Here is a 22,409-nt window from a genome sequence, read left to right on the forward strand (position 1 = left end):
CAACGGTTTCTTTAGAGCCACAATGACTCCAACACCACAGGATTCTTATAACAGCAACAGACACATCACACACTGTCAATCTGAGCAAAACAAGTGATTTCCTTATGGAACAAAGGCTTCAAGTGTATGCAATAAGATTTCCTTAAGTGTAAAATCAGAGCTGGACTGGCTACAACTTACACTGTAGAGCAAAAAGAAAAACACAGCAACAGTGATGTTCTGGAGAAAACGGGGAAACGTGAGGGAAAGATCACCTGCTCTTTGTGATACACTTACAGCTGAGAGCTCTGAGTATCTTTGCTTTAACACAGTAAGACAATGCCAAGAATACAACTGAAGTAATTTTTATTCAGTGCTGAGCCTGAAAATCTGTGGCAAAGAAAATATGTGGCATCTCCTTCCCAGACACATTTTGAAATCCCTTTTATCTAGGGAAACATCTATTCACTCTATTCACCTTTTTACAATTAATCTGTTAAGCAGAGATAGTGAAACAACAGCTAGAAACAGTAACACCTCTATCTGAGAGGCAAACATGATGAAGGCAAAGTTTGAGAGGGCATGCAGCTGAGCAGAGGTACCTGCACAGCAAAAATGAGGTTCCAGTTTTCTGATCACTAACGATGACTCCAACTGCTTATAAAGTTCTCTCACTTCTACCACCTCTGAAACCACATCAGAGTTTTGGAAAACCTTCTGAAAAGCAATGGAAATTTTTGCAGCAGCAACACCATATAACAAACCCCTCTCAGTACATTTTGCACTAGGTGAACAGACAAAGATAGGCCTTACACTGAACCTTCTCAGAACTAGTCAAGGGACAGATAGGACACATTGGACCACATTAAAAAAAAAAAAAGTAATAGGTATCTGAATTCTTCACTTACCTCACTCTCAGTAATAAAAAAAGGCAATATTCTTCCAATTCCAGGTTATTCTGAGATTTTACCTATCCCACCCTTGTAAATCACTACAGGACACCAAATCCAACAGTTTCAGGCTCCAGAGCTCTCCCCTGCACCTCTGTCCTGTATAACGGTGTAGCACAGACAGCTTCTTGTTGGCCATGCACTGTTCAACCCCTGGCAAGACTAAGTGCTTTCTTATTTATAGTTACATGCAATTTTCACCAGCATTTCTCTCATCAGGGTAACACTTCAAATTCCAGTAGCACCAAATTCATGACTTACTGTTAAAAAATTCCTCGTAGTCGGTTTTCTCCACGCAGCAGGTGTACATGCGCAGGGCTGCTACCTTAATTTTCTGAAGAAAAAGAGAAGACAATACACAAAGTATTCATGAGAAGAGCTAGTGAACACCACTGCTTTTGTTAAACACCATTCATTTTGTTAAACTGCCATCTTCCAAAAAGACTTCTGAGAATCACAATCCCTCGAGATTTTTCAAGAGCACATTAAACATCATCTCAGGAATTACCAAAGAATAAACACATGGCCAAATGGCTTAATTTGAATGCCCTTCTAAATCTAGCTGAATATAATGTTTGCATCACAAAAATAATTGAAATGGCTTTCTCTACAGACTCCAAAGATCCCCATTCACAACTCTTAATTTCCTCCAATAATTTTCACTGTTTATGTATGCAAGAGTGTTGTGTATAATTTAATTTTTAAGAAGTTATATACCAGACATGCACTACAAGTATCTTCTTCCTCCCCACAGTAATGAAAACTGACCAGCAAAGCTTCAAAGTCAAGGAAATAACGCCACACGATGAATGATACGAGGTTTATTTCAGGTGCTTCAGAGCTTAATTTTGTTCAGAAACACCTCAGGGCATAATATATAAACAAGATACATGTGCTTAAGCTTCAAAAAGAACAAGAAATGACAGGAAAGATCTGAAAGAGAAGAACCACTATCCATTCCTTCCATCAATCTCAAGGAAAGCAAAAAAGAAATAAAAAATTGGAGGCCAGGAAGAAATCCTGGGTTGATTTGTTTGTTTTTAATTGCTATCTATTAAGGATTGTGTCAGTAATTACTATGCTACAGATAAACACCCTATACCTTTTGAATGACACTTCAAATTACCCAAGTAATATTTGTATATCCTCCAACCAGGACATGGAAGTTACAACTGATCATCTGTGGAAACACTGGGGCTATTATATTTTTACAGGTTTCTGTCAAAAATGAAGGATTAGAAGCTTCCTCAACAATTGAGTGCATGTCTAAAATTCTTGCAGTAAAATAATTTACACCATTTACTGGAGTTGTGAAGGTTTCCATTTTAAAGGAAACACTGCCTGGCCTGGGAGTAAAGATCTCCCTTGTGAAAGCCACAGCCCCAGAACAGGCATTACTAGACATTAAAAACATATTGTAAAGAGCAGTTTCTGCAATCCAGCCTTTAAATTAGGCAAGTAACACAGGAGAAACTGGTGAAATTTAATCATGGAGTTTTTGGTGGGTAAAAGAGGTAAGGGGGGAGGGAGAAGAAAGTGGAAAAAAACCAGAAATATTAAGAAACTTCCCTAAGATCTCATAGAGAGCACTGGCAAGGCCAAAAATGAACTCAGGTCTCCTGGGCCCTAACCACAAAATAACTCTCTTCAAACCCACGTTCCCCAGCCAAAAGCAAGCAGTAAAGAGAAGCAATTAAGGAGAACTCTGAATCAACACTTGTAGCTAATGAGAATCTTTATTACAACAATATGTATACAAACACATGAGAGAGAAACTACCCTCTCCTGAGGTTTAGCAGCCCCTGATAAAAGAAACTGATTTTTAAACAAAATAACTCACTCCCTTAATATACAGTTATCTTTTCTTTGTATTTTCTTTCTGAGGGGCGAGATGCAATAAGCAACTCCACCATACTAGAATCAGAGAACATCCACTCTGCCTTGCAGGTATTCAGAGCAGCTCTTTTGACTTTGGCAGGGATGGACTCAGCCCTTCTCAGTCATAGAATCATGGCACCTTTTCCAGTGATTGCTTTATACCATGTCCTGATCAAAGCTAAGTTCAAAATATCATCTTTGCCTTTTTCCTTTCTGCAGATGGAACTGAAGCTGTTTTTACAGAGCTGTTCTCATTTAATCACTGTTAACAACAGCTTTAGGGAAGGACTATTTTAAAAACACCAACGAGAAGGTATTTGGGTGACGTTGGCTCAGCTGTGACTGAAAAGCAACACAAACAGCAGTGGTAACACATCTCACTGCTGTCCATGTGGGAGATCCTCCTGCCACAGAAATACGGAGCACTGAAAGAATCAAAGAAAGCCAACAAAAACAAAAACATGACAGAGATCCAGCAATAGAAACAAGTTAGACCAGGCACCCTTCAGTCCAGTGGAAGGCTCAGCTAATAGGGTGTATCTGAGACTGTAAAGTCACAACTGAATGGGAGAATGTCAACATTCACCCCAAGGAAAGAAAAAAAATCACCTCTTAAAAAAAAAAATAATAAAAACAACTGTACTTCTTCCCACAGCATGTATTTCAGCTATGGAGCTCTGTGATACAGGACACTGTACACACTATAAGCTTATGAGAGTTTCAAGTGCAACTGCACAAATTGACAGAACAAAAACCAATGTAGTGTCAATGGATACTACAGAAAACTGCTTACGTTGTCCTGAAATAGACAACTGCTGGAAGGTAGAGCAGCATGTGAGAGAAATACCATTTCATGGTTTTCCTGTAATTAAATTCTTTCTAGATAACTGCTATTGGTTCATTTATCAGAGACAAGAAGCTGGCCTATGTGGACACTGCACTTACTTTAAGATAACAAAGCTGCTATCATGTCCCTTGGTGCACCAACAAAGAGGAAAATAGGATATGGGAACAAATTTAGGAAGGCTTAGATAAGACTCTACAGATCAAATCCAATACCCCTGCTTACATCCAAAATGGCAACACAGCAACCAGGGCAGGTTCCAGCTCTGGACTACCAGACTCCCACATTACAAAGCAGTAACTCTTATGGGTAATAATTAGAACTGTTCCATGTAAGCATTGCTTCCAACCAAAAGAGAGTTGGTTATGGGTTTTTCTGGTTTGTTTTTTTTTTCTTAAGAAAGCCAACAGTATCAGACAACCAAGAAGATGACAAATAAACGCTTTACCCATCTGCTGTACTTCAGTGGACCTGTGAAACCCATGGCTTCTATCATCCTTGTGAAAGGACCCACTTTCTCCTCAGATGTCTGCACAGAATCTTTTGCAGAAAGTTGCTGTAAAACAGAAGGATTGTCACATCAGTCTCAGCAATTAGACCTGACACATCAGATCAGAGGCGGGCTACAAGCTTAGAGAATGTTGGATTTTCTGGTTACTTTCTTTGTTCAACAACACAAACACAATTAAGCTTTCTCTGCAGAATAGCATCCTGTTTTTCTTACTTTACTTTCCTCTATTTATAAATTCAAGCACTCCACTGTAAGCTCAGGCTCTGATTGTACAGAAATCTGCTTTCTAATACAGTGCTCTCCTATTCTGGATTACCATATTCTTTCGGAGTGACTGCCCTTTACTTGAGTAGATAAAGTGAGGAAATAAATCACAGAAAGAGAGCAAATAAATCATAAATAAGATAAATTCTGGGTCCTTCCACATTTTCTCTCATTCTCACAGACATATTGTATTCTACAGTAATTATATATGATATAAACCAATCAACTGCCCTTAAAATTAATGAAGCTACAAGAACCCACTGTTTTAACTGAAAAGCTCCACCTGATTCTTAATCCTGTTACATATTTTCAGTTTTATTTGCAGAAAATCTAGATCAGGGAAATATTCAGTCCTCAATGACTTGCAGTGCCTGCAAACACGAAGATAAAGGTTTTACCAATACATCTCAAACAGCACTAGGCTGATAAGAAAAGTTCATGGTATTCTGCCTGAAACATCACTGCAGCACTGAACAACAATATGTAGTTGCCATCTGTACTCCAGAAAAGAATTTCTAATGAATCAAGTATATTTAATTCTAATGATTTGGTATAAGTATTATGTCAGCAATAAACTAACTTTCACCATTCAAACCAAAACCTACTGCAAGTGAATCTCCTACATATACTTGAGGAATACAGGTGTGAACCTTTTTCATCTGAGAAAGTTCCTTGACCAGGAAAGTTAAATTGCTTTGAATTGATGGAATTTCACAACGCACTTCCTCCTAAGACATGAAAATACCAAAAATTTCGTCAGTAGGGAAGTAATTCAGGAACACAAGAACTGCCATGCATGGCCAGAACACTCAGACCAGTGCCCCAGCTCCAGCAAGGACCAGTTGCAGATACCAGTTGCTGGAAGAGCTACTTAGAAGAGCAGGGAAATACAGTCACACTGCAGCTCCCGAGGGTGTACTTGCCCAGCTTTAAAGATTTGTCCCTCTACTAGAAATGCATGCACTCCTTTGTTTTTGGAAGCTACAATTTCAGCACCCCAAACAGTTTTTGAATATTTAACCTCCATGGCACGCTTCTACATGAATTTCACTGCTTTGTTGTGTAAAATCAATTCCCTTGTGCCTCAGATCTTGCAAGTTCATTGAAAGCTCCCAACTTATCTATAAGAAGATACAGATTGCCATTACCTATTCCCTTTCTCAATCTATTCTACAAATTTTGTAGACTAGTATTATGTATATGCCCACCATTTAACAGTCCTTAATTCAGGAAAGCCACATACAGCAGGCTTTCCAGATTTCTCATTTGTACATTCTCTATAGCGTCCTTAGTGCAAATAATTTTTGAAACAACGTAAGTGACAAATAAGCATTGAAATACTGACACATATTCAGCTCAAGCTGGTATACTTCCACAAAAAAAAAAAAAAAAAGACTGCAAAGGTGATAAAAATTGTAGTTTGAGACAGAATCGATCTCATGGCATACAGAGGGCACGTGAGATAAAACGGTCTGTACTCACGTACAGCCCACAGGTGTCATGTACAGCCCGTGTCTGGACCTCCACCGTGCCCAGCTCAGTATGAAGCAATGTGCTCAGTGCCATTTGATCAGCGATCAGTGAGACAGCGCCCCGCTACCAGGACCCTTTTGCTTTGAATGCTGGCTGTTCAACCTGCTCACCAACCCACTGCTAACAGCCACACCTACAGGTGCTTTCCAAACCTCTGCCACATGTGATAGGACCCAATGAGTTTATGAATAGGTAAATAAAGATTTAATCCCATTTTACTACTTGGCTTTTCAAGATTATCCCATGCATTATTCTTCTGTACACTAAAAATGACCCCTTAATCTTATGCCATAGAATCTCTTCATAAGACAGGCAGGCAACAACAGGATACATTCAATGGGAAACTTTGGTCCCAATGACCACTGTCACACGAAGCTCACTAAATTAACTTCCACATCAATTAATGTGATACTAAATCCCTAGTGAACCCAGGCACACCAATTTTACAACGTGTCTCTTGTCTACAAATTCATTATGAAGCTTCCTTTGCTACAGACTTTTCATTATGCAGAGGAAATTAAGTTAAAAGCCAACACTTTCTTGATTCAACTGTTGTTAGCCCATCACCAAAAAGCATAAAAAAGCTGAGAACAGCCTTCTGCTACAAACTGCCACGACTCTTACTTCATTCAGAAGTCTGACTCAACTAGCTCAGGAAATGCAGCAGGGCTTTAAGCAGTGAATTCTTTGTTCAGTGTATGGACAGACATGTACAGTTCATCCTGACAATGCTAAACTGTAGCTAAATGCAATTAAACAGTCATTTAAGTGTGTATAAAGCCAAACAGAAAACATTTTTGAAATCTTCTTTTTTAAATTTAAACAAGCTCACCAAAAACACTGCAAGGCACACAAGCCCATCTTTCCTGCTCAACACACAAAAACTGAGAGTTCAAAATAAAATTCCTCTTCACTTTGTCAAAAAATATATATTAAAAAAAAAAACAATTGGAGCTTGCCTTTAAATCTAAACCACTTTTCCACTAGGAGTAGCTCATCGAGTTCACATTTCAAAGACAAGTATTTTTCTATTCAAAACAACAAGGTTGCAGTCCAAAAACTTATCTACCTTACCTACCCTGTAGTAAGACACCTCCTCTCTGCACAGATTCTTACATCAAGGCTATTTTAACCTTAAGGAAGCTCCCTTACACCTCTCTCTACTTCTGCACTGGAAAAGGATAAATGAGAAATACATCAAAACCAAGGGCCCTCACTCCCAACCTGAAGATCTTCATGGTCCTTGTGAGATCTGTCATCTTACTCTGCTCTCCCAGATCTGCCCTCCAAATGGTATTTCTGCAAATGTGAAAGGTGTCCCAGGCTGGCACGGTGATTAGGCCATGCCCCAGCTTTGAGGGCCTGGATTCTATTCTTAGCTCAATTCCTGGTGTAAGTGGTGCAAGCCACTTTGTTTCAGTCTTTGAGAAAAAAACAAAACAAAACAAAAAAAAACACCACACATTTGGTTTGCTTCACCAGCTCAAGAAACTGAGAAACTGGCTAAAAAGAAGAAAAAGGTGAAAACTAGTTGAAAAAAGGACTAGGTGCAAAGAGCAGCCAGTAGTTCTTCATTTCACACCTCCCCTTGTTCATTTTAACTGCCCATGTCAAAATAAGCAATTCAAATTCCAAACATTTCTAACACACCAGCAAAAGACATAATCAGACAGACAGCAAAATGAGATTTTTATGCAAGTTTTACCCAAAAATCCCTTACTGCCCTTTTCCTGCCCTCCCTTTTCTTTTGTGAACGTTCCTTTTTGCCATTCCCTTCACAATGAAATAGCAAGAATAGGATCAGGACATTCACTAATTGATAGATGCTGATTCCCTTTGATTAAGTTCTGGAGGTGATTCATGCTCCAGAAGACTCCTAGACTAAGCTGAAGGAAATAAATGTAAGAGATGCAGACATCACAAATTAACAAAATAATACAGATAACAATACCAAGTATAACAATAATTAGTCTTTATTAATATGCAACGTGACAACTTCCAGTTTAGCAGATGGTCAAACTTTTATCTCCAAGATAAGGTTGGAGATCTTGGTTATCTCCAAGATAAGGAATCAGGACTCATCTTATTTACTGCCAGTATGTATGGGCAACTTCTGCATTTCCTTCTTTGAAGGTGAGAAGGGAGCATCTGCCACCCTGCCACCAGTAACTATTCTCCTTAACCCACCTTCTTTCCTTACTGGGCTTATTATAAGAAGCTTCACCACAAATAATGCAGCTGTGATTTGACTTTCCTACACTAGCACTTCATTTTCTGGAAAGCAACAGAACATTTCTCAAATTATTGGACCCATTATGAATGCTACTCTAAACCATTTGACATAGACTGATCAGATACGTGCTTTCAAAGCATTTTGTTACCTCTATCTGACTAATTCTTAGCATAAAGTGCCCTCCAATAACAAAAACATCAAACTCTTCTAACCTTATTTGTACTGTAAATCAATCTATTCGGATGCATTTTGGCTCTATTGGCTTCAATCAATCCACCACAGGCTTTAGGCAGCTGGAACTGGCCGGTCTTGCATCTCTAGTAAAAAGGACAGAACAAAGGAAAAAAAGGAAAAATTGAAGAGATCGCTGACAAGTGAATACTTCACTTTACAACAATGATCCTTACTTTGTTTCCAAGCTGATTGGGTACAATTCTGAAAAACCTTATGCAACAAAAAGCACAACTCTATTACTGACAGTTACAAACAAGATGGTTGCCCATGCCTAATGCTTCTCTCTACATGTTTTTAAATGTTCTGAAGATGTACTGATGGAACGGCCTGGCAGAACTCAAGAACGAGAAGTTATTTGCTTTCATTTCCTCACAATTACATTTCTTTAATCTTTCAGTAAAGAATAATTCTTCTTCCTGGCCTGGCACGAAAATAGACCACGCTATTTTCAGCTGTAGCTCTATGGTCCATTCAATTGCCTTTGTGGCCAAGGCCAGAGTAAAACAAGCTGCACAGTAACGGCGATCACTTTAACATCCACATGGCACATGATTTGTGCTACAAAGCTTCTATACCATAAAGAACAACATGTAAAAGCAAGCAGCATCTCCACATAAGAAGTGGGACACACATCTACAGTATTTTCCCAGATCAGTGGTCAACTGCTCAAGAATAAATTCAGACAAAGTAAATACGCTGTCTTGTTCAGCGTAGTCATTCCCAGATGCCTACTAAACCCAAATTGGTGGCTCAGAGTTAACTTTAATTTTAACAGTCAACTTGAAAACTACTCATTTCCTTCACTACTTCCAACAATACTCGTCCAGATGTAACATACAGGAGAAGGGGAGGCTTAATCTCTGGCTTTATTGCTTGCAAGAAGAAAGCACTCAGACATACCTTGATCCTGTTCAGATAGGCTGCATCTTTCTGCATTTGCATTTTGAATTGCATTCTCATATATAGGTTCTTAACCTCCAACTATTAAGCAATCTTATGGTCAGCTTACTGTGGATAGACACAACCTGAGGCAATGAACGCTATTTGAAAACTGTGAGCAAAAAGGCAAAGCAGTGCTTTTATACTGAAACAATATTACTCTATGTTGCACTGCGCAAGGCAAACATACTATCAATACCAGAAAGCCTAAGGCTATTGTGGCATATATATTAAATACAATAAAGTGCTGGCAATTAACTGCAAATGTGACAAACTTGTAACATTTGCTTTGGAAAAACAACATCTACATTTCAATTTTGGTGTGTCATCTACTCAAAACAGCTTCATATTCTTTCCCACTACAAGACTACATTGTTAGAATGATGACAACTGTGTAGGGTACACAGTGAGGGTAGGGGAGCTCACTCTTGCAGCAGCAAAAACCTTTTAAGCTGCCTTGATGTTTCAGCAATATACCAACAGCGAAGCAAGGACAGCATTTCTGGAAGCCTGATAGAAACTATTACAGATTTAAACACATCCCAGTTGTTACATAGTTAATGTAGAGTGATACCTTACCTGGAAAATACCATGAAGCATCCTCCTACACTGGCCTTGGACCATGGCTGTCTGTAATAAGCCACTGCAAGCTGCTATCCATTGAGTTACTTCAGCCTGGCAGCTCTGGAAGATGAGCAATGAAAAAGAAGGTTCTAATACTCAAGAAGAGTTTAACTGCCCTCCTGTTTTCACAGGTTTTAGTCGTTTAAACAAAAGCCTCAGATTAAATTCCAAACTTGCATTTGACAGAAGCATAAATTCTGACTATAAAAAAAATCCCTTCCCCTCCAATAAAGTCATGCCACCTGAGAATGCTGGCAGAAGCAGATCAATCAGAGGAAGCAGTGGGCTGTCCAAACCATGAAACACAGCATGACATTTACACCTGCAGAATAAATTCAGACACGTATTCCATTGACTGAAGGATCTCTAAAAAGCACTCAAACACTCAGATTCTATGCATCTTCATCATACTCAGGCACTGTGCTTTAGTACTCCAAAACACAAATCATCCCAGTCAATTTCAACAATAAGAAATTCCTTCAATAGGAATTAGAGGCAAGAGGGTTATCTTTGCATCTTTCATTTGCTTGCTATACTCAAGCTAGTATAATACTTGTCTCCTTCATACATGATCTACATCAGTATTGGAAACAGTGGATATATTATTAGAGAGGAAAAGCTTTTTTTTTTTTTTCTTTCTTATAAAAATAGCTTTATTTTTTTAACAGAGACAAAGATGATTATGGGTTTGAGGCACCCAACATGTGAGGATAGGCTGCAAGAGCTACGACTATTCAGCTTTCAGAAAAGAAAACTCCAGGGAAATTTTACCAATGTGCACAAATAGAGGCACTGGGATGAGGGCAGATATGGCCAAACCACCATATGGTGCCAGTGGAAGTGTAACTATAGCAGATCTGTCCAGAGGACAGGACAGACAAATTGGGATATTCACCATTAAAAACACAAGGAAATAAGGGAAAACAGTGTGTTAAGGTATCTTCCCTAAGCCATTATCACTATCTGTAGAACATCAACTCCCATTTAAACCACAAATGCTGCTCCTTCTTTACAATATGGCTGGTCTATGCCCAGTCTAAATCAAAAGGAGTTACTCCATGGTAGCCTGCAGCCAGCTGTCCTATCAAGATCCAGGTGAAAGAAAATACCTATGGCCTTCTAAACCTTTCCTGGCAACTTTTAGGAAAGCCATAGTTAGCAGACAAACTACCCTTTAGTATCTCTTCTTAGATAAAGGATGGTTTCACCACAACAGAACTATTGACTGAAACGTTCAGAAAATACCCAGGATTGTATCATACAACAAATGCCTGAGAAAGCCTGAAGATTAGAAGAAAACAAAACTGCCCCTTCTTGTTTTCAGTATAAAGAAGAGATGTTTAAAGGCTGAAGATTTGCCTTCCTTTGATTAGGCAACTATTAAATCCTACTGCAAAAGATGACAGCATGGAACATCATGTATCAGCAATCATACAATATCACATAACGTGAGCAGAACTATGTTGCTTTCTGCTAGAAATCCCCTGCCTCCTATCTGTATCTGTGTACTCTCACCACTTATGACAGCTCCTGAGTTTCTCTAATTACAAAGCAAGGTGCTTCAGACCCCAAAATGGCAGACATCTTGTCCAAAGAGAATTTCTTCCGGCTGGGATAAAAAGCTCAAGCAGCTTCCTCTGCAATATGAATACCAGAAGCAGATGAGAGAGGAACACTGCATGGGGATAGGAAGCACAGGAGACAAACCTGCACCTTTTGCATGCAGCTTTACATTGAAACTGGCTCCCTGGGGCACAGATCCAAGGAAGATCTCAGTGACTCACTACTCCGCTCCCGCCTGGCTTCCCTCTCGCTTTTTTCTAGCAATTGCCTCTTCAGCTCATTAAAACAGCAGGAAACTAACTTCATAACTGCCCCAGCTCTGCTGCTTTGGCATTAGAGCACAGGGGCCAAGGAAAATGCTGGGGCATGCAGAGGTATGCAGTAGCACAGTGCCACAGGCGAGGACAGAGCACAGCCACTGAAGCAGGAAAGAGGAGCTCAGCTCACTGCATTCCAGTCGCTCTCAGGCAGATTTGCTCTCAGCTGTTTTCAGCTGAAGGGCTGAGAGGTTCACCACTGTGATACCACACCCGAGGCATCAATTCCAGAAACGAGGTGGATTACTTTCAGAAGTGGGCACTGCTCTGTGACTACAGGCCTTGCATTTCTGCCACCAGCCTGTCTCCATCTGACAGCATCAGCCACCCCTGTGTTTGTGCTGTGGCACAAATCAGCTGCAGCCTCCAAGCGCCCTTTTGTAAACTCTGTGCTGACATCTGGCAACGTGCTGCAGGGGCTTTAAAAGCTGACAGACGAAAAGCACACAAATGCATGAGAAAAAACAAGGGAGGGGAGTCAGAGGGAATCCATCCTCGAGGGAATCCATCCTCAAGGGAATCCAATTTCTTGCCACTCGACGCAAACTCTGCAACTTGATAACGTCTCCTCCCACCCCAACACCTCCAACTGAGAGCCCGCAAGAACGCACATCCACACCGCCCAGCAAAGCCCCAGGGGCACAGAAAGAAGGCCTCAAGGGCAAAGCCCCAGCCGGAACGCGCAGGTCTGCCCAGGCTCCTGCTGGATCACACGCTCTGAAGGAAGGATCGGAGCCGGCCCCGTGCATCAAAAGTGGGAGCGCCCCAGCAGCGCGGTGCAGAGCGCCGTGCGCACGGCTCACAACGAGGCACGCCGGTAAGCTCAGGACGAGAACTGGTCGCTCACAGAGCGGCGGGCGAACCGCCGGAGCCAGAGGGACGGAGCCGGGCAGGCGGGGCCATGAAGCACCGCACGTTCCCTCGGCGGCACCACCCGCCAATGCCACTCACCGCGGCCCGCGCCAGCGCCGCCATGCCTCCTCACACCATTTCCGGTAGAGCGGCCCCGCCCCTTCCGCTCCGCAGGCCGCGCAGGCGCAGTGCCGCACGGAGAGGGGCGGGGGTGCGTCCGCGTGGTTGAGCGGGGTGGAAGCGGGGCTGATTTGGGGCAGGTTCTTACGGATAAATGTGGTGATGCCCTGCCAACCTGCTGGCGAGGCTTCTCTGCTGCAAAGCCCCGCTCGTGGGAGTGATGGCGGTTGCGCTTTATCTCGTCTGCATGGGTAGGGCAGCAGCGGTTTTCTCTGCCCGTCTCTGTAGAGATGGCAGCCTGCAGCGCTGGAGGTGCCGCGCTGCCCCGCCCGCCTCAGGGCGCTGCCCTCCAGCTGCCACCGGCTGTCGTGGGGCTGCAGAGCCGGGCTGCTGCTTCTGCCAGGTTACACGGCTTGCTCTGGATCGCATCCACGTCACCTCACAAATGTGCGCGTGCTGATGCGTGGAGGCTGCTGCAGATGTGTGACAGCAGCTGGGGAGGATGGAGGCTGCGCTTCTCAGCGTGCTGCTTGCTGGCTTGAAGGGCTCAGGGAGCCATAATATTCTCCTCCCTTCTTTCCCCACGTATTTATGGGGACGGCAGCTTCTCCAGAGGGCAGTAGAAGCTGTTTTAATGGCCCTGAAACTCCACAGTAGTCTTTAGAATTCTTTCATATGTTCCTAAATGTCAGCTCTCACAGGGCCAATGGAGACACCTGCTTGGGATTCCTTTCTGCAGGCGCCCCTGATCCCCATGCACACAACCAGTGCTCTCTGACATATTCTGGCTCACTGCAACTCGCTGTCAAAACAGGTCTAACTATCTGACAACGTGTTTATTGAACAAGTTGTTCTGATGCGGTGCTGGATATTGAGCAACACGGCAGATTGTAGATGTCTCTCAGGGATGCACTCTTATTTCATTTGGCTCTTGTGCCTGTTGCCAGTTCTAGGGAGGAAGGTCAGAGCTAAGTTCTGCTGCTTTCTGTTTGCCTAGCTGTCCTCTGCGTGTTTGACTCATAGCAATGTTGAATACCATTCATAGCAGCCATTTTTCTTTTCTGAGAAGGCAATGGAGTGGAATGCATACCCATTTCTGAAGCTTCCTTTTTGCCACGAGTGAGTTAGAGTCCCTGAAAGTGATGAAACTCAAGAATCCCTTTGCCATATAATTGTATAGTGAAAAGACTTCACGTCAGCAGCAGAGGAGTATCGGTGCTGTGCAGTAATCCGTCCACCACAGCAGATACTTTCAGCTAGGAGCTGTGTGTCAGAAATACACTTGAGTATGCCAGTTCCTGATACCAGCCTATGTTTCTTCCAGTGTCAGCTAATAATGCGCAGGAGAATTTTGACATGTTTCAGTAGCAGAAAATTAGTGCTCTCACCTAAGATTCCTCTATCTTTTTTTTGCTGTTATTTCATTCTCCGATTTCATGGCAATCTAGCCAAACTTTTCTATCTCACACGCCAAACAGCATATCGGACTGAATCCAAAGGGTCTGGTGAAGGGTGAAGACAGAACATTTGGTGGTGGATCTGAATTTCAATGTCAACTCTAGGAGGATTTGTCACTCAGAACACTGGCAATCTGCTCCTTTTTATGTTTCATGTAATTTTTGTTATCCCCAAGTTCCTACCATTCATCTCTGTTTGGTGGGTGGTTCCACGACTGCATGAGTCTTACCTGTCATAGTGACTCTTCAGCATGCTGCTGCTTCTGGGTGAGCATTTTCAAACAGCACCAAGAAGTCCCACCAGCAGAGCAGTGAAGTTTCCATCTAGGTGCTGGTATTTGTTCATCCAAGGACATTAACAATGGCAACAAGTGTGTTGGCAACTGGGTTATAGTGAATTGGAAAGAAGATTGAGTTTAGGGGAGAAAAAAAGGAACTCTCCTAAAAAGGAGAGTGAAAAATTGCAGAATCTTCCAAACAGCTGATATTGGTTATTTTCAAAGTGTGACCAATAAGGGGCATGGACTGCTGTGTGCTAAAGGCAGAGAAGCAGGCTGCAGAAAGCAAGAAAAAAGGAGTTGACTCTCCACACCTGCCCTCAAGTCTGCTCTTTGTCACTGGTGGTGACAGAAGCCTGGTGACAGCAGGAATGGTTGCTCCTTTACTCTAATGCTTGGGGATGTGCTGTGCAGTCCAACATGTTGTATGCATTCAGATGGGTGCAGTGATTATCTACATGTGTCAGGGTAGAGCTGGAAGAGGCCTCTCTTTGTTCCTGCAAGTCTGGTTCAATGGTGCCAGTGTTTAATGCAGCTAAAGAGTTTAAAATAGCTGGAAGGTTCTTCTGGCTGTACTAGCAACTGGCTCTCATGAAAAGAATGCAGAGCCAGTGAGCTGGTTGAAGAAGCAAGACCATTGAAAATTGTCTTTTTTGGTGTTTTTAATAGGATTCATTTTCTCTGAACGTATCTACCTGAACCAGCCCTTCTTAGGATCGGAGAAATGCCAGGAATGCATGGCTGGGGACAGGGTGGGGAGAGCAGACTGGCTGTTCTGTCAGCTTAGCTGTGTTGTCAAACCACGTGAAACCTCCATCCCAACTGCTGCTGCTGTCAGTCCTTCTGCTAAGGTAGTGATAGTGATTCCTTTCCTTCAAGTAATAAAGGGGAAAACTCCCTTTCCCCAAGAGGCCATTTTGAGAGGCTGGGATGCTTGAACCACTCTTGATGAGGTCTTGCACTGGTATTTTACAGCAGAATCCAGGCAGGAAGCCATCTCAGACCCTCATGGGATCATTATAGCCCAGATGTAGAGAACAATTAAAACATTTCCTGAAGCTGTGCAGAGAAAACACTGTGTTGTGGGCTGCTTTGTGTTCAGTTTGGGATCAACTTTTGTTCTGCAGAAGCATAAAATTTTCTAGAGCACATGACATCTAGCTCAATGTTGTTGAGTTAGCCCAAGGCTTCATTTTGACAAGTTGGCTATTGTGCAGGAGAGGAAAGAGGATATAATTCTAGCCTATTCATTAAAGCCTCAGACCAGCAAGCATCAACACACAAAGGGCAAGATTGAAGCTTGTTCAGACTTGGAAAACTCAGGGAGGAAAAAGTCTGCATCCACCTGTTATCAAGGTAGTGAAGACGGAATAAGGATCCAATATACCAACAAGGCCCCGTGATTTCACAGCCCAGAAGCAGGAGGGAGCTTAGTTACAAGCATACAGAAACTTCTTCAGTGCTAAGGTGCTATACTGAAACTAAGCGCTTTGAAACAACTCACAGATCCAAGTTGTGCCTGACATTCTTTCTTGACCATTTCAATTTAGCTTAGCCCCTGTAAGCCGCTGTATGAATTTCAAGAAATGTTTAGATGTTGTTCTGAGAGACGTGGGTTAGTGGGGAAATACTGATGGTAGGTGGGTGGTTGGACTGGATGATCTTGGAGGTCTTTCCAACCTTGGTGATTCCATGATTCTACGATCCTATGATTCTATGATTAATCTTGCTGCTGTACAGATCCACTCTCAGGTCACCTTCTACTGACTTAGTTGTCAGGACCACAGCCCTGTTTAATGGCATGTAGTCCATTTGCAGCATATGTAAGAAAAGAAGAGTTGCGAGGGAGAAATATTTGACTATCATCAACTGGGAGTCTCAGACATCTGTTATATTTTTTAAATATTTGTCAGAACAGAAACTGACTTGCTGACTCAGTGAACTGCTAATTAATCATATAAAATGCCACAAGAAAGACTGGAGGAGGGCAATGTCTCTCTAGCATAATGTGGTGGCTTCACACCGATGGGCAGCTGAATTTAAATGGATGAAACAGACTCAGCTTGAGGGAGATTAATGTAATTTATTGCCTATTTGTAACAGGCATGAGTAGTGAGAACTAAAAGCAAACTTGAAACACATTGATCCTATCCCCTTCTCCTGCCTCCTGCCCCAGAGCAGCAGAAGGGAATGGAAGATGAAAGCTGTGGTCAGCCCCTGCCACTCCCTCATCCTCACTCCCTTCCCGTGCTGCTGCTGTGTCCCTCCCATGGATGCCATCCTTCCCAAACTCAGCAGGGTGGGCTTCCCGCAGGCTGCAGCTCTCCAAGCACTGTTCCACTGTGGGTTCTTCTTGGAGCTGGGTGGAGCTGGCTGTCCTCTAACATAGGGCAGCTGCTGGACTCTGCTCACAGGGACTCTATTTTACCCAATAATTCAGTGCTGAACTCAGAATGCCACCTTGTCTAAACTGAGTATTTATCTAGTCCCAAACTCCAGTTTGGAGGAACTGTCATTTTTAGATGAAGTGTTTCAAACCAGCTATGATGCTTAGATGATTTACTAGTCCTAAAATGTTTGCTCTTGCTTGTGTGTGCGAGGCTATGACTTTGATTCCAGGTAGTTATGTTATTCCTTGGTTGGCATAATTAATTACAAACATTTGCAAATCCTATAGGTATGTAGCTAAAAAGATCACCTAAACCATCCTCCACTTCCAAGGCAGTACTAAATATTCTTAGATCTCTCTGATGCGTGTTTCTTTTACGCGCACCTAAAAGTTTCAATAGAGGGATTCCCCGTTTCCATATGAAACTCATTCCAGTCTTCCACTGTGAACATTTTTTCATACCTACCATAAAGACGCTCAGTGTCAGCCCTGGTCTCCTCCCTTTGATGTCCAGTTCTGAAGATTTTAGGTGAGAGCAGAGCTTGGCATTAGTAAATGGGCCTCAGGCTATTTGCTGTCAGAAGATCTGTAGAGATGCGGAGAAGCACTTGGTTGGCTGTTCTGGAGATCAGACTTCTTAATGCAGCTTTGCAGGTTGGCTTTTCTTCACCCCGCTGGTGGATACACACAAATTTTAAGTTCTTTACTAATTTTTACTTCTTTACTGTTTACTTTAAGTTCTTTACAGAGAGTGGTGAGGTGCTGGAACAGCTGCCCAGAGAGGCTGTGGATGCCCCTGGAGGTGCTCAAGGCCAGGCTGGATGGGGCCCTGGGCAGCCTGGGCTGCCATGAAATGTGGAGGTTGGTGGCCCTGCGTGTGGCAGGGGGTTGGAGCTTCATGATCCTTGAGGTCCCTTCCAACCCTGGCCATTCTGTGATTTTCTCAAAGAATGAAGTGACTTTTAAAATTATTATTCTTATTTTATTTTTCGAATGGGTCCTTAGAGTGCCTTTAAGAAAGACAAGCAGGTTTGTAAAAAATACCAGACGTGATTTGGTGACGCAGCAATCCAGGTCCTACGTGGCCTCTGCTTTGCAGAATGCCCGTGTCTTTCAGTGAGCAATGCAGCGCCCAAAGCATGAAGGGGCTGCACCTGGGAATTGAGCATGGAAGGCATTGCCTGATCTGCTAAACTGGAATTTCCCAGGCCAAACCTTTCCTGAATTCTCTACTTTTTAGACTTAAGAACCAAGCACCTCAGTGAACACCTTTGCTATTTTTTACTTGTTACATTTCCTCCTCTCCAGCGGTGATGATTTTCTACGCTGACCACTCTGCAGTCAGACCTTCTGACAGGTAAATCTTTCTCTATTTATTTCTTTGGATTTCTGTCCACTTTCAGAAGACCCCACAGCCTTTCCACATACTGCACAGAGCTCTTTGGGCTGTTGAGACTTTGAGACTATGTGTGCATTTACCTATTCTAAGCTAGCACAGTTGTCATTATTACAAAGACAAGAAATGACATATAGCTCTTAAACAAAGGCATTTGAAAATATTTTAACGTTTCTGTCCTCCTAATTTCCTGTTAGCATCTGATTTTATTTCAGATGTTTTCACAGAACGTGCTTTTTTCCTGTTTCACTGGTCATTTTTATGCAGGCATGTATTTCAGTCTTTTAAAAAGTAATTGCACAGGTAAATCAAACTTTTCATAATAGTCTGATAGTTCCTTGACAACTTCTTGAGCTTTTCTCCTCTCGGTCTCATGAAGAATCAAAGCCAACCTAAGGCAATCGCTGTCCCAACATTTCCAGGGGAAAGCTCCTTGGTTCGGAAAGACGAACACAGCTCAGCCTAGGGCAAAAGTAGAGATCTCTCCACTTCAGCCTCTTCTCTAATCAGACTAGAGTTCCTATCTAACTGCAGAATTTATATTGATTTTCCTTCTTAACCTTGTGTTGCTGCTTCCACAGAGGAAAAGTTGAAGGAAATGTAATGAACATATGGAGAAACAGGATCTCTTCAGCTATCTGGAACAAGTGGGGCTGGGGTCCTTCAGATAACAAGAGGGAATACAGTCTGTATGGATATCACAGGGCACCCTGGAGATCATGATCAAGAGAAACCCAATTGCAAAAACTCAGCTCGGGTCCAGCAGGTCTTATTAACTCTGGTTCAGTGCCAACACTACGAGACTGCCAGCTGGCCCCTCAGCTATTTGACTGTCTTTGCAGCACACTTTCCCAGTGCTCCAGGTTCTGAAAGGGCCTTGTATGTACCAACAGAGCCAGCGCAGGTCTGGCACTGCATCCTGTCTAATGTGCCCTTTTAGGAGCTGGAGCACAAATCAGCGATAACGGGCCCTTGGAGCATTGCTGTATGTGGACTGACTTCTTCCAGACTCACTTGGATGTCTCTGCGCTGCTCTTCCCAGAACTCCCAGTCCCAGAAATGCAGCGAGGGGCCGTCTGACTCGGCATGGGGAAGCCCAGGTTCGGCTGGTTTTCAGCTCGGGCTCTGTGCTGAAGGAAAGCAACATTTCTGGGATTGAACTGGTGATTTATAATGGATCTGTCAAATTCTGCTTTCACAGAATCTTTCTCCTTTGCATATATCTGGACATTTTGAGATTAAGTCCACCTTTGAGGCAACATCACCTGCTGAAAAAGGAATTTTAATGGAAGTTAATTCTATTATTAACAACATAAAGATGCTTAGTCCTCTCCATAAGACTGAATACTCAGTTTAGAGTGTCACTATAAACACATTGGCCGCCGCTGCTTTCCAGGCTAAACATTATTTTTAAAATGCAAAAAGCGAATTTTCAGTGGAATTACAGTCCTGCCAACGCCCAATGGATCCTGCAAGGTTTGACAAGGAGAAAAATCCATTCCCTGACCTGGAATTCCTTGGCCAGGGGTGCAAAGTGGTCCCTGCTCTGTTCTGCAGGAGGAAACTCCCCCTGTTCTGCACCAGCCCTGCAATGCAGGGACACGCAGATGTGACACACAGCAGGCTCCTCGCTGCTGCCCTGCCTGCGCTTGGTGAAACCTTGTGAGCAAAGTCTGAACTCCATGACTGAGCCGTCCAAGGGAAGTCAAAGTCAGACCTGATAACTTTTTCCAAGCTTATATATCCTGGTGGCTGCTGCTACTGTTAAATATGATAAACTCCTATTTGTTCACTTTAGCTTGCTGTCAGCAGTCGCTGTTTGCTGGGGCAAGCCCAGAACGTTTCCCTCCCCACCTGTCAAGCTTGGAGTGTGCTTTGGCACCCTGCCATTGCAGAGCCTCAACGACTTGAGCAGACAGCTTCAGGAACAAGACATCCCAGTACTTAAGCCGCCTCTGCTTCATGAGCTTTTCTTCCCATCTGTACGCTTTCTGAAGAAGAAAATGTTTGCTGGTCAGAGAGGTTTTCCACATGCGCCTCCTTCGGCTTTCCATTACCGCTCGGAGGTTATATGGGGTGCAGCGCCGTACACTGTACTGCACTATATGCAGAGGTGTTCAGACTTAATTTATTCCCTTCTCCTGGATAAAGATTATTGCAGCTGTGTGTTTTGGAAAACTATCAATGAAGGGAGTTCAGCTCATACAACACACTTTCAATAGGGTACTGTACTCTATATTTCCAGGTTCTGTTTTAATTACACTTGCATATTACCTTGGAGGAAGCTGAAATCTGGAAAATGTTTTCTCATATACCATGTCTTAAACCTTCCTGACCTTCTGTTTTATACCAAGTACATTTATGCTGGTGATCAAAACCACATAATATGGGGAAAGGCCTGGCTATCCGGGGTAATCTATCAGGAGCGTGCTGTCAGTCCCCCCTAGCAAAGACTGAACAATTTTCACTGAGAAACACCCCCACCGTCCAGCAGTAAGTCCCTCTTCCCCCCTTCACGCAGCTCCCAGTGAGAGCTACAGGAGCGGGCCAGGTTGGGAGCAGGGCAGCAAGCAGCTTTCCCCCGTGGTGGCTGGGACTCCTGCTGCTCTGAAGCATCCTGGAGGGACTAAGCAACGGGATGGCTCACATAGCATCCGTATATTGCCCATATTGCAATCAGAATGTCAGTGCCGCCCGCCTCCACTGGGCTGGGCAGTGAGCAGTGACCGTATTGCCAGCTGCAGCACCAAACACAGCCTGATGCCCAGCACTGAGGTCTCCTTGTGTCAGCCAGCATTCCCCAGGGAGAGCAGGGTGCCTGTGAGCCCTGCTGAGTGGATAACAACACCCGTACCGATCACATCTCTGTGCCAGAGCAGCTTTCATGTCCCCTTCAGATCCATGCCAACAGGAGCGCGTCTTGATCTTCACATCTCTACGTGTCTGGAGAGCGTCCTGAGAAAAAGGGATTCAGCAAATGCGTGTTTGCAGGAGAGGATCCGTCAGTCCTCTGCCCAGGGCTTGGTCAGCATTTGGGAAGTGCAGACTGCTGCCTATAATCCCTTGCTGAGGAGCTCTCCCCCTGGCAGCCCGGGAAGGTGTCGAGAAATGCTGCCAGGCACTGGTCTGCTCCTGGGGCTGCTGCTGACACAGCTCGTGAGCCGGTGCCTTGCCTCAGCGCCTCGTCCTAAAAAACAGGGCAACTTTTACTTTTAACAGGAATAAAATAAATCTTGTCAGACAGAAACCTTTTTGTGGTACTCAGCTGCTCTTTAACTCGTCTGTAAACTAGGATTTTCAACTGCAAAGCAAGAACTTGTGAGCTGGAAAGTTGTTCATCAGCAATGGAAGAGCAGTGTTGATCATAGTGGAAGGCTGAGTTTGAGCTCCTAACGTGGAACCATAGCTGGGAGGGACTGTAGTGAAGGTCACAATCCAGGAAAGGTACAGAAATAGTATTGTGTCTGTGGCACTGATGAGACTGTTACTGTTAACCCAAAGCCAAATGAGACCTGGCGCTCAGTGCTGCAGATAATATTTGGAGAAATGGAAAAAACATCTAAAGAAAGAACAAATAATAAAAAACCAAGAATCTGGTAAGAAAGGTACGCAGCACAGCAAGAGCATGACCAAGTTGATTTATGTTCTCCATAGAAAAGAAAAGAGAAAAATTCATCACCATCTCTCTAGGTAGAACAATGCCATTGGGAATAAGTTTTTCAGCATAGCAGACAAAGAAGGCAATTCACTGAGTCAAAGTGGAAACTGGACAGTAGGTAGAAATAAGCTGCTTATTAAAAAAATGAAGTGGTAATATTCACAGAATTAGCTCAGAGCTGACTGTGGTGAGCTTTTTAAAACTTCTGGTCTTTAAATCAATCCTGGATCTCTCTTTCCAAACATGTAATACCCAGCTATTATGTAGTATCATTTAATTCCAAGGAACTTTAAAAATAGACTTCCTTTTAAAAACAAATTGGTGGGAAAAGAGATCCCACATCAGAAAGCCATGCTTCTCTAACAAGGCAGTGGCCAAGGCTCCACAAGT

The 22,409-nt window shown here is 43.2% G+C and overlaps 1 protein-coding gene across 2 annotated transcripts in view; it reads right to left on the reverse strand.

Moving 5' to 3' along the window:
- LOC128081084 (ubiquinol-cytochrome-c reductase complex assembly factor 1) overlaps window positions 1-12,961 on the reverse strand; it is a 51,542-nt gene extending 38,581 nt beyond the window's left edge. The window contains exons 1-5 of one of the 2 annotated variants that reach the window (XM_052684006.1): window positions 12,821-12,961; window positions 9,945-10,049; window positions 8,405-8,509; window positions 4,100-4,207; window positions 1,191-1,263 (exon numbers count right to left, since the gene is read on the reverse strand). In XM_052684006.1, the coding sequence (XP_052539966.1) occupies window positions 1,191-1,263; window positions 4,100-4,207; window positions 8,405-8,509; window positions 9,945-10,049; window positions 12,821-12,844 (415 nt within the window). In that variant the 5' untranslated portion in view covers window positions 12,845-12,961. Of the gene's footprint in view, window positions 1-1,190; window positions 1,264-4,099; window positions 4,208-8,404; window positions 8,510-9,944; window positions 10,050-12,480; window positions 12,634-12,820 lie in introns of those variants that run through there. The other variant, XM_052684005.1, reaches the window with a different exon arrangement.
- Window positions 12,962-22,409: the final 9,448 nt, after the last annotated feature.

Source organism: Tympanuchus pallidicinctus, unplaced genomic scaffold (assembly GCF_026119805.1).
Source record: "Tympanuchus pallidicinctus isolate F22 unplaced genomic scaffold, pur_lepc_1.0 scaffold20, whole genome shotgun sequence".
In the NCBI taxonomy this organism is placed as follows: Eukaryota; Metazoa; Chordata; class Aves; order Galliformes; family Phasianidae; genus Tympanuchus; species Tympanuchus pallidicinctus.